Genomic DNA, 16511 nt, shown 5'->3' with positions numbered 1-16511 from the left:
AGTAAAACCTTTAATGTCTTGATATAAATTATAGTGTGTGTTATACTATGTGCTGTACTGTATTATACTCTTGTTATATTGTGTGTTATGCTGTGCTATATTGTGTTACATTGTTATACTGTGTTACTACACTGTATTACATTGTGTTCCACTGTTACATTATTACACTGTTACTACACTGTGTTACTGTTACATTGTGTTACTGTGTTCCTGCACTGTTACTATACTGTTTTTTTGTTACTACAGTGTTACTACACTGTGTGTACTAGTGTGTCATACATACAGGGGATATTCATCATCAATGCCATGTACAGTAGTCATCAAGGCCTCAGTCATCAACTACGGATCAGTATATGTATCATCAATGCCATGTAGTCGTCAATGATGGATCAGTAAATGTCATCAATGCCATGTACAGTAGTCGTCAATTACAGATCAGTAAATGCATCATCAACACCTTGTACAGAAGTCGTCAATGATGTATCTGTAAATCCATCATCAACGCCACAGTCATCAATGATGCATCGGTAAATTCATCAATTCGACATACAGTAATCGTCAACAACAAATCTGTAAATCCATCATCAAGACCACGTACAGCAGTCATCAACACCCCGCTAAACAACACATCCATTGACTTCACCATTGGTCTCGACTGGAATCTCCATCTCGTCCTGCCCAGCATCGACACGCTTAGTGATGTACTGGTGTTTGTACTCTAGCAGCATATGATTGATGGGCTGGAGTCCGATGCATGCACGGAGGACATTCTCAATGCAACTCCGCTGGCGGAAAAGCGAATTGACAACTGGAGTGCCGGCTGGAACGACCGGTGCCTTGCACAGGTAGCTCAGGATGGACAAGGCCGAGTTGAATGCCTGGAAATCTGGCTGGTTGTCAACACGGAAATGGATCCGCTGGCACAGCTCGGCCAGGACGACCAAATCAATGATGAGCGGAGCAGCCAAGAGCGAGTCCTCACAAGTGTTGTGGACAACGATGGTGTTCATGCCAGCCATCATGATCTCAGACGAGTACTCATCCATGGCCCGCTTGGTGTCTCCCACGTGGGGCACATACTTGATCACCACACAGTGGTCAGGGCCCTTACTGTCAGGATACAGCACCTTGTTGGACTCCACCACATCATCCACTACATTACTCTTTGAAATCTGTAATAGCAAGAACTATCAGTAGTAGCAGTAGCAATAGTAGTGGTAGACAAGGCCCTCACTGTCAGGGTACAGGATCCTGGTGGACTCCACTACATCATCCACTACATTACTCTCAGAGATCTGTAATTGCAAGAATTATCAGTAGTAGCAGTAGTAGTGGTAGTCAAGGTACAGGATCCTGGTGGACTGCACTACATCATCCACTATGTTACTCTCAGAGATCTGTAATAGCAAGAACTATCAGTAGTAGTGGTAGTCAAGGTACAGAATCCTGGTGGACTCTACTACATTATCCACTACGTTACTCTCAGAGATCTGTAATAGCAAGAACTATCAGTAGTAGTAGTAGCAGTATCAGTGGTCAGGGCCTGTAAGGTGCTGGAAGCAGAGAGAATTAAATCCCATGTTATTTTGTGTTCGATCATGTACTGTGTTTTTGTTATCTGTGGGACTTTAAGCAAGTGCACTGTTATTGTTACTGTCTTTCATTACCTTCTACAACCATACCAGTGGTGACAAGCATGGCACATCAGAGCCAAAGGTTATTTGGCCATGTTTAGTTGAAGTTGTGGTGATATTGGCAGCCCAGGATATTGCAGCAGAGTCATGACTATGGCAAGGAATCTACTGCAGCAGCAGCGTGTGCAACATGGCAGCATCACAGTGGTATTTGGACCTGATCCATTAAAAATTTCTTTGGAGCCTTGGCTAAGCTTGTTGGAAGCCAGTTTTCTCATTTGGGAATTACATAGCAGGATAAAAAGAAGAATTTCTTGCTAGATCCCCTGGAATCAAGAACTTACAGTGTTCTGGGTAATGTGTGTATGTGTGCCAGATTTAAAATGCAGTTATGATGACTGAGCAGTGGCACTGAAAAGTTATTTTGCAGTGAAACTCGCTTATCACTGCAGTGTGTTGGCATTCCAACAGCAGATGCTGTATAAGCAGGGCTCTACAGTAGCCTGGAACCTAACCTGCTGTATAAGCAGGGCCCTACAGTAGCCCAGAACCTAACCTGCTGTATAAGCAGGGCCCTACAGTAGCCTGGAACCTAACCTGCTGTATAAACAGGGCCCTACAGTAGCCTGGAACCTAACCTGCTGCATAAGCAAGGCCCTCCTGTATACACAATGATGTATTATTGTACAGAAATTGAGTGGTAATGTCAGTAGAATTAATGGTATCAATACTATGAAAGCAGAAGCAAGGAAGTGGGTCTGGTGGCCAAACATTGACCAAGATACTGTGAAAGTGACCAAGAATTGTCCGATTTGTTTTAAGAATTTTCAGACAATATCATCTCTCGTACTATTTTGGCCAAGCACAGGGAAACCCATGATCTAGAGCACATATACACTATGCAGGCCTAGTGAAGGGCAAATATTTTATCAGTCCAATAGAAACCCTTTATCTGGATATCTGGAGATTCAGTTTCAGTTATCCATGGTTTACCCTGACCCAAAAATAAGCCTTAATTTTACTTAATAATGACCACAAAGCAAAAGTAGTGATGGTGACAGTTGTTCAACGTCTAAGAGAAGCTGTGAAGTGCTTCCCATCAGTGAAATTCTCCACTTAATGTGCATAATTTATCAATTATATTTAATCATAGCTGTGTATGTAAACCAAAAACCATTTATATATAGAGTTGGCTACTATCCACGGTTTCTGGTATCCATGGTAGTTCTTGGAAGGTATCGCCCGGGGATACCAGGACACTATAGTGTTCACAGCTATCCAAGGTTTCTGTCACCCATGGTAGTTCATAAACTATGTCTAGTTTTAAGTAGGCTGTAAGCATTAGGCCTAGTGTGCCTGAAATGCTCATGCATGTTAGTAGCTATCTTTGTGTTTTACGTGTAAACTACACATTGTATACATCAAATGGTCTAGCAGCGAGGACACTGAAGGATGGGTTACACAAGTCTACAAAAGGATCTCTCAATACCAGACTCTGTAGGCTCTTGTATAATCAAAGAATAACTGTTCAGTGATCCACCGGTAAGACACCAGCAGAAATTACGTCTAATAGGAATTCTGAAGTCCAAGTTCATGGTGGTGGTGTGTATGCCAGAAATTCTGTGTTGAACCATGAGTAGAACTACACACTGTGGAGGTATTAGGGAATTAACAATTACAGTAGATCCTCCATGTATGAAAACATTGAGAATCTTCTGTATTATGTATATTATTATTATATCATTATTGTGTATATCATTAATGTGTATAATATCATTATTATAGGAGCAAGGGGCTAGTAACCCCTTCTCCTGTACAAATTACTAAATTTAAAAAGAAAAACTTTCGTTTTTCTTTTTTGGGCCACCCTGCCTTGGTGGGATACAGCCGGTTTGTTGAAAGAAAGTTTATTATTATACACAATACAGGAAGTCCACAACATGTTTATAAGTCGAAGACTTCTGTATTATGAATATATACACAATACAGAAGATTCTCAATGTGTGTGTAAATTGAAGACTTACTGTAGTAATATGATATGGGAAAAGGCATACAAATCAACTCATGCCAAGGTTGAGGAGTGATGGAGAACAAACAGTGATCCAAACAGTACCAGAAGCTGTAAGAAATGGGTTAGTAATTCCTGGCCAGTGTAAAAATAGATCACTTTTGTGGTCAGTGGAACTGTCCACGATACAGTCAAGTCCTCGACTTACAAACACGTTGGGGACCTCCTATATTCATACAATAATGATATACACAATACAGGAGATTCTCAACATGTTTGTACATCGAGGACTTACTGTACATAACAGCAGAAATAACCTTAAAGATCAGGTCAGTATGGAGGTTACAAAATAACAACAGTAATATGAGAGGGAATTTCCACTTCAGAACAATGCCAATACTCTATATCTCAGGCACTCCAGAAGAGCAGACAATCCTCCAGACAGGAGGGATATATAAGTTAGTTTGATCAGCTAATCTTTGTGTTAGAATGCAACCTGCATTGATATACTGTACTAATTTACAAGGGAAGGAATGTAAGGTGTTGGGAACAATGATCATGTGTTGTTACTGTACATTGTTGTTGTTATTGTGTGAGGGACCACTATCCTTACTCTTAGAAATCTGTAATAGTAAGTAGTAGTACCAGTAGATTAAATTTTGCCACCAAAGTGGCTAAGTTTCTGTACTCCTGATATCCATCCTGTGGATGGTAGTTTAAGGTTAAGTGGATATCCAGTAGGCCTACCAACTAAGCCTCAATAGGCTTTACAGGAGTACATCTGGATTTATATCTACAGTTCACTTAGTAGTAGTAGTAGTACTACTACTACTACTGCTACTAGTAGTAGCTCTTATAAAGTTCCACTATATAGTCAGTTCTTATAGTTCCAATATATAGACAAAAACCATACAATAATAAACCGCAAATTGTGCGTTTTACACCAAACACAAGATCAGAGGTTCTGTACTTTCCATCATGCAGTGCATGACATGGGATTTTTTTTTATACTGTGGACACTGACCATACAGACCTATGTTATTGATGGTGGCATCAATAACATAGGTCTACATCAATAAGACAGACCTACATCAGTGACCCTAGCATCAATAACACAGATCTACATCAATAATACTGACCTATGTCAGAGACCCTAGCATAAACCACAGATCTACATCAATGACCCCTGGCATCAATAACACAATTCATAGGAACCTGAAAATCTGGAGCCCAGACCTACATCACTGAACCCTGATGTCAATAAAGCAGATCTACATCATCAATGCCTGGCATCAACCACAAATCTATGTCAATGACCCCTGGCATTAATAAAACAATTCACAGAGACCAGTTTACACCTCCTTGGACCTGGTCTGCAACACACACCTATATCACTGAACCCTGGCATCAATAATGCAAAACTATGTCATGAACCCCAGCATTAACCACAGATCTACGTCAGCGACACTCGGCATCAACCACAGATCTACGTCAGCGACACCCAGCATCAACCACAGATCTATGTCAGAGATCCCTGGCATCAATAAAACAATTCACAGGTACCAGTACCGCACCTCTTTGGACCTAAAAATCTGCGAGACACTGAACCCTGGCATCAATAATGCAGACCTGTTTCAGTGACATCTAGCATCAGCCACACATCTACATTAGTTAACCTGGCATTATCCACAGATCTACATCAATGACTCCTGGCATCAACAAAACAATTCAGAGGGACCTGTACCGCACCTCCTTGGACCTGAAAGTCTGTGGGGCGCTGAGGTTCTTGCCATCATTGTTGCCCAGGTGATTGTAGCTGACAATTGACTTGGGTTTGATTCCGGCGCTTACTAGGAAGTCCACCAGGACAGACTTCAACTTTGTCTGGCCGGACTTGAAGTCGTCGCCCCCTATGAAGATCTTCCGCTGTTCCGCTAGCTCGATGCAGCCTGGAACGAAGGTGTTTTGCGGCGATCCATTGATGTATGGAACCTGTAATATTATTATTGTGGTTACTATGATTTGTAGGACATTGGTATGGAGGTACTATCTTCCAGGGAGGTACTACCTTCCAGGGAGGTACTACCATCCAAAGTTAGCACAAGTTAGACTTTAGAAATAGAAGGACTTTGACAAAAGGTTAAACAGATCTATATATCTAAGTTTAGCCTAAAAAAGTACCAACAGAATAACTAGGAAGAAAATATTGTTGCTTATCCCTGTTCGTCTGAACAGAAATCATGGAACTGGTAGGGTTTGAACCATGGCAAATCAGTATTGAACCTCACAGGCCACTTCGCCAACAAATGGGCCAGGGGTTGTTCCAGTCACGGTATTGTGCCTTTTTTTGTTATTTGTTATCTCACGATTTCATCAGCAGTCGTTATCTCACAATATCATGAGTCCAAATCTCCCTCTTTTAGAACAAAGCCAGATCTGTCCTGAAGGAAGGCACCTTTGATAAGCCTTCTAAGGTCTTCAAGACTGTTCCTACTCTTCCAGCCCAGCCTTAGACCAGCCTTGATCTTTTTCAGGAGAGGAAATGTTGACATTAGCAGATGCATCCTCACCATGGATAGATTAGGCATTAATAGAGGTTGATCACCACCCTGGAGAGCATAGCGGAACAGCCAAGCATTTGACGGACTAATGTGGGAATGGAACAGTAATGGAGACTCTGCTACTCCCGAATTGTAAAATTAATACAGTAGGACCCCCGTATTCTCAGATTCAGTTATCCATGGTTTACCGTGGCCTGAAAATAAGCCTTATTTTTACTTAATGATGGCCACAAAGCACAAAAGTAGTGATGGTGACAGTTGTTCAAAGTCTAAGAGAAGCTGTGAAGTGCTTCCCATCATTGAAAAAGTGATAATTCTCCACTTATTGTTCCTGTTTAAGTCTAAGTTGAGTCTAGTCTTACAGAGACATAATGAGCATTATTAAGCACATACATTAATGTACAGTTGTTATGGATTCCTTCATGATAAAGTTGATATGTTAGCCAAGAAGAGTACGCAGAATGATAACGAAGAATATAACTTTGGTGTATCTGTGTCTAGCATTAGGAATAATATTAGGAGAGAAGTAAATAATGAAATTGGAATGCAATTACAAGCCTGAGTAGATCTATAACCCACTATGATAACATGAAGGTTGATAAGTATGTTTATGAAGCAATTTGCAATGTGAACACTGACTGATGTTGTGGCCAGGCTTAGGCTTGGTTACAAGTACTGACTGATGTTGTAGTAGCCTGGCTTAGGCTTGGTTACAAGTACTGACTGATGTTGTAGTAGCCTGGCTTAGGCTTGGTTACAAGTACTGACTGATGTTGTAGTGGCCAGGCTTAGGCTTGGTTACAAGTACTGACTGATGTTGTAGTGGCCTGGCTTAGGCTTGGTTACAAGTACTGACTGATGTTGTAGTGGCCAGGCTTAGGCTTGGTTACAAGTACTGACTGATGTTGTAGTGGCCAGGCTTAGGCTTGGTTACAAGTACTGACTGATGTTGTAGTGGCCAGGCTTAGGCTTGGTTACAAGTACTGACTTATGTTGTAGTGGCCAGGCTTAGGCTTGGTTACAAGTACTGACTGATGTTGTAGTGGCCAGGCTTAGGCTTGGTTACAAGTACTGACTGATGTTTTGGGGGGTTACAAGTCTGACTGATGTTGTATGGGCCCGGCAGGGTTTTAAAATCTGACTGATGTTGTAGTGTGGCAAGCGGGTTTCAAGTACGCTGATGTTGTTGGCCCGGGGTTGGGCGGGTTCAAGTCTGACTGATGTTGTGTGGCCGGCTTGGGGGGTTCAGTGATTTTATGTTGTGGGGGCCGGCGGGCGGTTCAAATTGACTGATGTTGTGGGGGCCGGGGGGCGGTTGAGTGCTGACTGATGTTGGTGGCCGGCGGCTTGGTTCAAAATTTTACTGATGTTGTATGGGCCGGCTTGGGGGGTTACAAGTTGACTGATGTTGGTGGCCAGGCTTAGCGGTTCAAACGACTGATGTTGTGTGGCGGCGGGGGGTTAAGTCTGACGATGTTTGGGGGCCGGGGGTTAGGCTTGGTTCAAGTATGACTGATGTTGTAGTGGCCGGCTTGGCGGGTTTCAATCTGACTGATGTTGTAGTGGCCGGCAAGCGTTCAAGTATGACTGATGTTGTAGTGGCCAGGGAGGCGGGTTCAAGTCTGACTGATTTTAGTGGCCGGGCGGGGGTTGCAAGTGCGACTGATGTTGTAGGGAGCTTTGGGGGGTTAAATATGACTGATGTTGTATGGGGAGGGAGGGGGTTACAAGTGCGCTTATGTTGTATGGCCCGGGCGGGGTTTTTCAAGTTGACTGATGTTGTGTGGGCCGGCTTGGCGGTTCAAGTGCTGACTGATGTTGGTGGGGCTTGGCGGTTCAATATGACTGATGTTGTAGTGGCCGGCTTGGGCGGTTCGTCTGACGATGTTGTAGTGGCCGGCGGGGCGGTTCAAAACTGACTGATGTTGTAGTTTGGGCAGGGGTTCAATTGACTGATGTTGTAGTGGCCGGGGTTAGGCGGTTCAAGTCTGACGATGTTGTATGGCCCCGGGTTGGCTTGGTTCAAATCTGACTGATGTTGTATGGCCAGGGTTGGGCGGTTTTCAATTGACTATTTGTAGTGGCCAGGCTTAGGCTTGGTTACAAGTACTGACTGATGTTGTAGTGGCCAGGCTTAGGCTTGGTTACAAGTACTGACTGATGTTGTAGTGGCCAGGCTTAGGCTTGGTTACAAGTACTGACTGATGTTGTAGTGGCCAGGCTTAGGCTTGGTTACAAGTACTGACTGATGTTGTAGTGGCCAGGCTTAGGCTTGGTTACAAGTACTGACTGATGTTGTAGTGGCCAGGCTTAGCCTTGGTTACAAGTACTTCTGGTAGTTTGACAAGCACACAGATGATGATCAAACCAAATGCAAATTATGTGGCCAACCATATGGCCACTATTTTGAACAATTATTTATTATTTTTTTTTTATTATCACACCGGCCGATTCCCACCAAGGCAGGGTGGCCACCAAGGCAGGGTGGCCACTAAGGCAGGGTGGCCACCAAGGCAGGGTGGCCACCAAGGCAGGGTGGCCACCAAGGGAGGGTGGCCCGAAAAAGAAAAACTTTCACCATCATTCACTCCATCACTGTCTTGCCGGAAGGGTGCTTTACACTACAGTTTTTAAACTGCAACATTAACACCCCTCCTTCAGAGTGCAGGCACTGTACTTCCCATCTCCAGGACTCAAGTCCGGCCTGCCGGTTTCCCTGAACCCCTTCATAAATGTTACTTTGCTCACACTCCAACAGCACGTCAAGTATTAAAAACCATTTGTCTCCATTCACTCCTATCAAACACGCTCACGCATGCCCGCTGGAAGTCCAAGCCCCTCGCACACAAAACCTCCTTTACCCCCTCCCTCCAACCTTTCCTAGGCCGACCCCTACCCCGCCTTCCTTCCACTACAGACTGATACACTCTTGAAGTCATTCTGTTTCGCTCCATTCTCTCTACATGTCCGAACCACCTCAACAACCCTTCCTCAGCCCTCTGGACAACAGTTTTGGTAATCCCGCACCTCCTCCTAACTTCCAAACTACGAATTCTCTGCATTATATTCACACCACACATTGCCCTCAGACATGACATCTCCACTGCCTCCAGCCTTCTCCTCGCTGCAACATTCATCACCCACGCTTCACACCCATATAAGAGCGTTGGTAAAACTATACTCTCATACATTCCCCTCTTTTCCTCCAAGGACAAAGTTCTTTGTCTCCACAGACTCCTAAGTGCACCACTCACTCTTTTTCCCTCATCAATTCTATGATTCACCTCATCTTTCATAGACCCATCCGCTGACACGTCCACTCCCAAATATCTGAATACGTTCACCTCCTCCATACTCTCTCCCTCCAATCTGATATTCAATCTTTCATCACCTAATCTTTTTGTTATCCTCATAACCTTACTCTTTCCTGTATTCACCTTTAATTTTCTTCTTTTGCACACCCTACCAAATTCATCCACCAATCTCTGCAACTTCTCTTCAGAATCTCCCAAGAGCACAGTGTCATCAGCAAAGAGCAGCTGTGACAACTCCCACTTTGTGTGTGATTCTTTATCTTTTAACTCCACGCCTCTTGCCAAGACCCTCGCATTTACTTCTCTTACAACCCCATCTATAAATATATTAAACAACCACGGTGACATCACACATCCTTGTCTAAGGCCTACTTTTACTGGGAAAAAATTTCCCTCTTTCCTACATACTCTAACTTGAGCCTCACTATCCTCGTAAAAACTCTTCACTGCTTTCAGTAACCTACCTCCTACACCATACACTTGCAACATCTGCCACATTGCCCCCCTATCTACCCTGTCATACGCCTTTTCCAAATCCATAAATGCCACAAAGACCTCTTTAGCCTTATCTAAATACTGTTCACTTATATGTTTCACTGTAAACACCTGGTCCACACACCCCCTACCTTTCCTAAAGCCTCCTTGTTCATCTGCTATCCTATTCTCCGTCTTACTCTTAATTCTTTCAATTATAACTCTACCATACACTTTACCAGGTACACTCAACAGACTTATCCCCCTATAATTTTTGCACTCTCTTTTATCCCCTTTGCCTTTATACAAAGGAACTATGCATGCTCTCTGCCAATCCCTAGGTACCTTACCCTCTTCCATACATTTATTAAATAATTTTGAACAATATGTACTTAATTGTCCACTTATTGAGGAATATAGAGATAGTATAATAACCTATGTGACATGTCAAGATATCTTATTAATGAATATAAGATACCAGATATACTAAGTAAATTTCCTAAATTTGCTTCTAACAGATAAGTGAACTGTAGATATAAATCAAGATGTACTCCTGTTAACCCTTTTGAGGCCTAGTTCCTAGGCCTATTGTGTATCCATATACTCTTGTGCTACCATCCACAGGATGGATGTGAGGTGCACAATAAACTAGCCACTTCGGTGGCAAAGTACAAAAATCTAATCACAGCCACATGTGTATAATTATATTATTTACTAGAGTACATCTCATTATAGGAAGGTACTAGACAATACTCAAGACTTACAGTTATATATTGTGCCATCAGCACTATACAATGATATGTACAATATAACTTTGAGGTATGTATACCAAGTTATACTCCAAGAGAAGAGTACAGAAGTCTGTAATTATACCAAATGTATTATATTTAATTGGTACCACCCAGACACCTTTGATATTAGGCATCTCAAATTTTGTTCAGCTGGTTTATATTCATCCAGTTGTAATCCCAAGGGTTTATTGAAATATGTTTTAATTTTAAAAAATAACTGGACTTGAATATTCTCTGACAAACTGTTACAAAACCAGAAACAGTCTAGATGCTAGAGGAGGATCAAGAAGTTGACCTTCTAATAATCTCTGGAGATGTCTGTATAGATATTGCATTTTGTAACAAAGTATAATTGATAAATTATGTACAATAAGTGGAGAATTATCACTTTATCACTGAAGGGAAGAACTTCACAGCTTCTCTTAGACTTTGAACAACTGTCACCATCACTACTTTTGTGCTTTGTTGTCATTATTAAACTAAATTATAGCTTATTTTCAGGCTACAGTAAACCACAGATTTATTTATTTATTTATTTAGTAATTTTAGCATACATACAGTGGTACAAAAAAATACAGGTAAGAGCAGCATGCCAAAGCCACTTATATGCATAGCATTACGGGCTGGCTTAAAATTAACTTAAGATTAACTAAGCAATGATGAAATCAGTGATAAAACATTATTGTAAACAGATAACTATAAAGCACAAGTGAGTATTACAAAGACAGGTCATATGGTTGCATGCATTGTTGTACATTCAGTAGAATGGAGTATTCTGTTAGGTAGTGTATTTAAAAAAATAACAAAGTTAGATTGGGTCCTAGGTTTAACATTTGTGTGATATACAGTGGACCCCCGCATACCGATTTTAATCCGTGCAAGAGGGCTCATTGGTATGCGAAATAATCGGTATGCGAATGAATCTTCCCCATAAGAAATAATGGAAATCAAATTAATCTGTGCAAGACACCCAAAAGTATGAAAAAAAATTTTTTACCATGTGAAATATACATTTTCCTACACACAAAGAGAAGGATACATGCACAATAGTAGAGTAGTACATGCACAATATATATTGTGCATGTACTACTCTACTAAATGAAGAATAAATGACACTTACCTTTATTGAAGATGCAGCAATGACTGATGAGACACTGTGTCCTGGGAGTGCCTTTTCCTCCTGAGTACTGTAGGTCCTGTTTGACATTTTCTTCCAGAACAGGCCTTATCACACTGTGTATGTCACTACGATTCTTAAATCTCTCAAACCAACCTTTCCTGGCTTTAAATTCACCAATATGAGCACTAGTTCCAGGCATTTTTCCCTGTTCACCTGGGTGTTAGTCGACTTGTGTGAGTTGCATCCTGGGAGACAAGATTAAGGACCCCAATGGAAATAAGTTAGACAGTCTTCGATGACACTGACTTTTTTGGGTTATCCTGGGTGGCAAATCCTCTGGGGTTAATTGTTTCTTGGTATATTCTCAATAAGCCACACCAACAACAGTGCTACAGCAGCAGCAGACGATGCTACAGCAGCAGCAGACGATGCTACAGCAGCAGCAGCAGCAGCAGACGATGCTACAGCAGCAGCAGCAGCTGACAGTGCTACAGCAGCAGCAGACGATGCTACAGCAGCAGCAGACGATGCTACAGCAGCAGCAGATGATGCTACAGCAGCAGCAGACGATGCTACAGCAGCAGCAGACGATGCTACAGCAGCAGCAGACGATGCTACAGCAGCAGCAGCAGCAGACGATGCTACAGCAGCAGCAGACGATGCTACAGCAGCAGCAGCAGCTGACAGTGCAGCAGCAGCTGACAGTGCAGCAGCAGCTGACAGTGCAGCAGCAGCTGACAGTGCAGCAGCAGCAGCTGTACCACCAATAGTAGCGATGGTTGATTGGGCTTTATTATACAACCTGGCCAGCTCGGAGACACGCACTCCACTTTCATACTTATCAATGATCTTTTTCTTCATCTCTATAGTAATTCTCACCCTTATTGCTGTAGGGTTGGCACTAGAAGCTTTCTTGGGGCCCATGGTCACTTATTTTCCAGATAAAATCACCAAAAACACTGTAATAATACGAAATGTTACGATTGTAAGCTTGGATGCTACCGCGGAGGCTGGCTGGTAAACAATGCCACCGGCGGAACATGTGAGGCTGGCTAAGGCGCACATTGGACGCGTCTCGAACGAACAGCGGTGAGCGGGTTTTTAAGTGGTATGCGAGGCAAAATTTTTGCGATTAAAGCAAGCGGTATGCGGATTAATCGTTATGTGATGCCAACGGTATGCGGGGGTCCACTGTAATTGTGAGTAACATATAGGATATACAATTTATAAGGTTCAGTTATTCAGTATTTATTTGGTTTTGAGTGAGTGAGTGATCTTTGAGAAGAGACTTGAATTTATAAACAGGTAGTGTTTCTTTTATATATACAGGTAATGAATTCCAGATTTTAGGGCCTTTTATGTGCACTGAGTTTTTGCATAGCGTGAGATGGACACGAGGAATATCAAAGAGTGATCTGTGCCTTGTGTTATGGTCATGTGTTCTGTTGAGGTTGGCAAGGAGATGTTTAAGGGGAGGGTTAATATCAGAGTTAAGTGTTCTATGTATGTAATAGGTGCAGTAATAAGTATGGATGTTTTGTATGGTGAGTAGGTTGAGTGTTTTGAATATTGGTGGAGTGTGTTGCCTGTAGTGAGAATTTGTTATCATTCTAACTGCAGCCTTTTGTTGGGTAATTAGTGGTCTGAGATGGTTAATTGTTGTTGAGCCCCATGCACAAATTCCATAGGTGAGATAGGGGTAAATAAGAGAGTGGTATAGGGCCAGGAGGGCTGACTGTGGAACATAGTACCATATCTTCGATAGTATGCCTACAGTCTTGGAAATTTTCTTAGAAATTTGTTGTATATGTGTATGAAATTTGAGTCTATTATCAAGGTGGATTCCTAAGAATTTTCCCTCTGTTAGCTTTGTGATAGGTGATCTGTTTATCGTTATGTTAAGAGGTACATCTGTAGCTCTGTTACCAAACTGAATGAAGTAGGTTTCGTCAATGTTTAGTGTAAGTTTGTTAGTCCTCATCCAGGTAGATATTTTCTGTAATTCGGTGTTTACAGTATTGGCTAGCGTGACTGGGCTCGGGTGAGAGAAGACGTATGTAGTGTCATCTGCAAAAAGTGTGGGTTTGAGGAATTGCGAAGCATTTGGTAGGTCATTTATGTATAGGAGAAAGAGAAGAGGGCCAAGGACACTTCCCTGTGGGACACCAACCGTAATTGGTTGAGCGGAAGAGCTTGCCCCATTTGCGTAGACATATTGGCTTCTGTTGCTGAGGTAAGACTTGAGGTAGTTGAGGGAGTGCCCTCTAATACCATAGTGTGACAATTTTACGTGGAGCAAGTCATGGTCAACTGTATCAAAAGCTTTACGTAAGTCAATGAAGATCCCCAGTGGGACTTCTTTTTTCTCTATTGCAGTGTATATATGTTCTAGCATGTGTATAATAGCATCATTAGTATTTTTATTAGGCCTGAATCCAAATTGGCAGGGGTTGAGAATGTTTTGGGAGATGAGGTAGGAGTAGATTCGTTTATGAATTAATTTTTCGAAGATTTTTGAGAGAGGGTGTAAGTTGGATATTGGCCTATAGTTATTCAACTCTGGTCTCCTCCTTTGTGGATCGGGGTGACCCTTGCTATTTTGAGAGCTGTAGGGAAGGTGGAGGATTCAATGGATTTGTTAAAGAGTGTTGCAATGATTGGTGATAGTACTTGTGACACTTTTTTGTATATAAAGGGTGGTACGGTATTTAAATCTCCTGCCTTGTTTTTTAGTGCATTGATAATAAGGGAGACTTCGTATGGGTTAGTCGGAGCTAGGAACAGTGTGTTCGGGTAGTTGCCAGTGAGGTAGTCATTTGGTGGGGTATTTGAGCTTGGGATTTTATTGGCAAGGTTTTGTCCTATAGTGGAGAAGAAATCATTGAGTCTGTTTGCTGTTTCTGTTGGTGGGAGTTGGGGTTCATCTGATTTTGCCAATTTTATTTCGCTATTTCGTGATATCTTTTTTGTTCCCAGAATTTCTGATAGGGTCTTCCAGGTCTTTTTTATATCACCTCGTAAGTTGGATAATCTGTTCTCATAATACAGTTTTTTTGCCCTTCTTATCAGGCTGGTTAGGACTGACGAGTAACGTTTTGTTTGGTCTCTGGTTATGTGACCCATTCTGTACTTCTGTACTGTTTTTCATATCGGTGTTTTGTATTTATGGATTTGAGAATATTGGGTGTTAGCCAGGGACTGTTCCGTCTCTTAGCTGTCATCTGTTTAGTTTTTTTAGGGCAGTGCTTGTTATAGAGGTATTGGGTCTTTTTTAGAAAATTATTAAAACATTCGTCAATATCTGTATAGATTTCTAGCTCAGTGTGCCAGTCAATGTTTGTTACTGCTGTTGTGAAGTTATTAATGGCTGCCTCATTGTGAAGTCTGAAGGTGACTTTAGTAGTGTCTTGGGGTATTTTACCAAGAGTTGTTATGAGGAAAGTAGGGTAGTGGTCTGTGGTATTATCTGTAATTATGCCTGATTTTAAAGGGGATATGGTGTTGGTCCAGATGTGGTCAAGTAGGGAAACACTAGTCTCTGTAACTCTTGTAGGTTTTGTTACTGTTGGTAGCAACATACAGTTACTCATTGTGTTTGTGAATTCAGTAACGTGTGGGTCCTGGTCTTGCAGGAGATTTATATTGAAGTCACCTGAGAGTAGTAAGTGATCTTTGTTCATGCATGCATCAGTTATCATACTTCCTAGGTTTTGACTAAATTGGCTAATGTTTGATTGTGGAACTCTGTAGATGTTTATCACTGTGAGAGGTTTTTGTAGGTATTTGGATTTGAATTTAGCTATTATATGTTCCCCATGTTCATCCCTTGTGCAAGTATTAGTGATACATTCTAGTTGGTCTGAATAGTATATAGCTGTGCCACCCCCTTGTTGGTCTGGCCTACAGTTGTGTATGGCTGTGTAACCAGGAATGGCATAGACATCTGTAGTATCAGGCTTTAGCCAGGTTTCAGTTAGTGTAATGATGGACATATTGGCATGCAAGGAATTTAGTAATGCTAGGAGGTCATCGTAATGCTTGCTTAAAGATCTGATATTGTAGTTAAAGATAGTTATGTTGTTGTTGGCACTGAGAAGTGCCTTTGATTGTTCTGCAGTGTAGTAATTACAGTTACTGTTTGAATCATTTAAGTCATTAAATAAGAGGTTGGTATCAGGATCAATGCTTGTAATCATAAGATTTGTAGTGAATCTATAGTTAGAATTAAGTATAAACCAAAGTAAATATTCTAAAGCTAAAAAAATAGCACCTGAATTATTTAACAAATGTAAAAATAATGAGCTAAGGTAGTTTTTTAAAGCTAAAATAAAGGAGACAATATAAAAGGGACTAAAATAATTTGTGGTGAACAAATAAAGTGATGATCAAATAATGGAGCTTGGGAATATGATAGTAGGTAGTACTTTAAAGGTAATTCTTTAAAGTTAGAATTATAATATAAAATTATAATATAAAAGGGACTAATATAAGTTGTGGTGAACAATAAAGTGGTAATCAAATAATTGCACTAAGGTCTAATATAATGACTTTTGTGGAGTCTATGTTTTGAGCTAGAATGAACTATAGTACAACTAGATTTAATCTAATA

At 41.5% G+C, this 16511-nt stretch overlaps 1 protein-coding gene across 2 annotated transcripts in view; it reads right to left on the bottom strand.

Annotated features, from left to right (window-relative positions):
* Window positions 1–16511, bottom strand: part of LOC128704909 (inositol-3-phosphate synthase 1-B-like) — a 46002-nt gene that overhangs the window by 5 nt on the left and 29486 nt on the right. For both annotated transcript variants that reach the window (XM_070092906.1, XM_070092903.1), the window contains exons 7-8: window positions 5392–5634; window positions 1–1172 (exon numbers count right to left, since the gene is read on the bottom strand). The exon at window positions 1–1172 is cut by the window's left edge and continues 5 nt beyond it. In XM_070092906.1, coding sequence (XP_069949007.1) covers window positions 618–1172; window positions 5392–5634 — 798 coding nt within the window. In that variant the 3' untranslated portion in view covers window positions 1–617. The remainder of the gene's footprint in view (window positions 1173–5391; window positions 5635–16511) is intronic.

The sequence above is a fragment of the Cherax quadricarinatus genome, chromosome 3, assembly GCF_038502225.1.
Source record: "Cherax quadricarinatus isolate ZL_2023a chromosome 3, ASM3850222v1, whole genome shotgun sequence".
NCBI lineage: Eukaryota > Metazoa > Arthropoda > Malacostraca > Decapoda > Parastacidae > Cherax > Cherax quadricarinatus.
The sequence above is the reverse complement of the archived record's forward strand: the minus strand, read 5'-3'. Positions and strand labels throughout refer to the sequence as shown.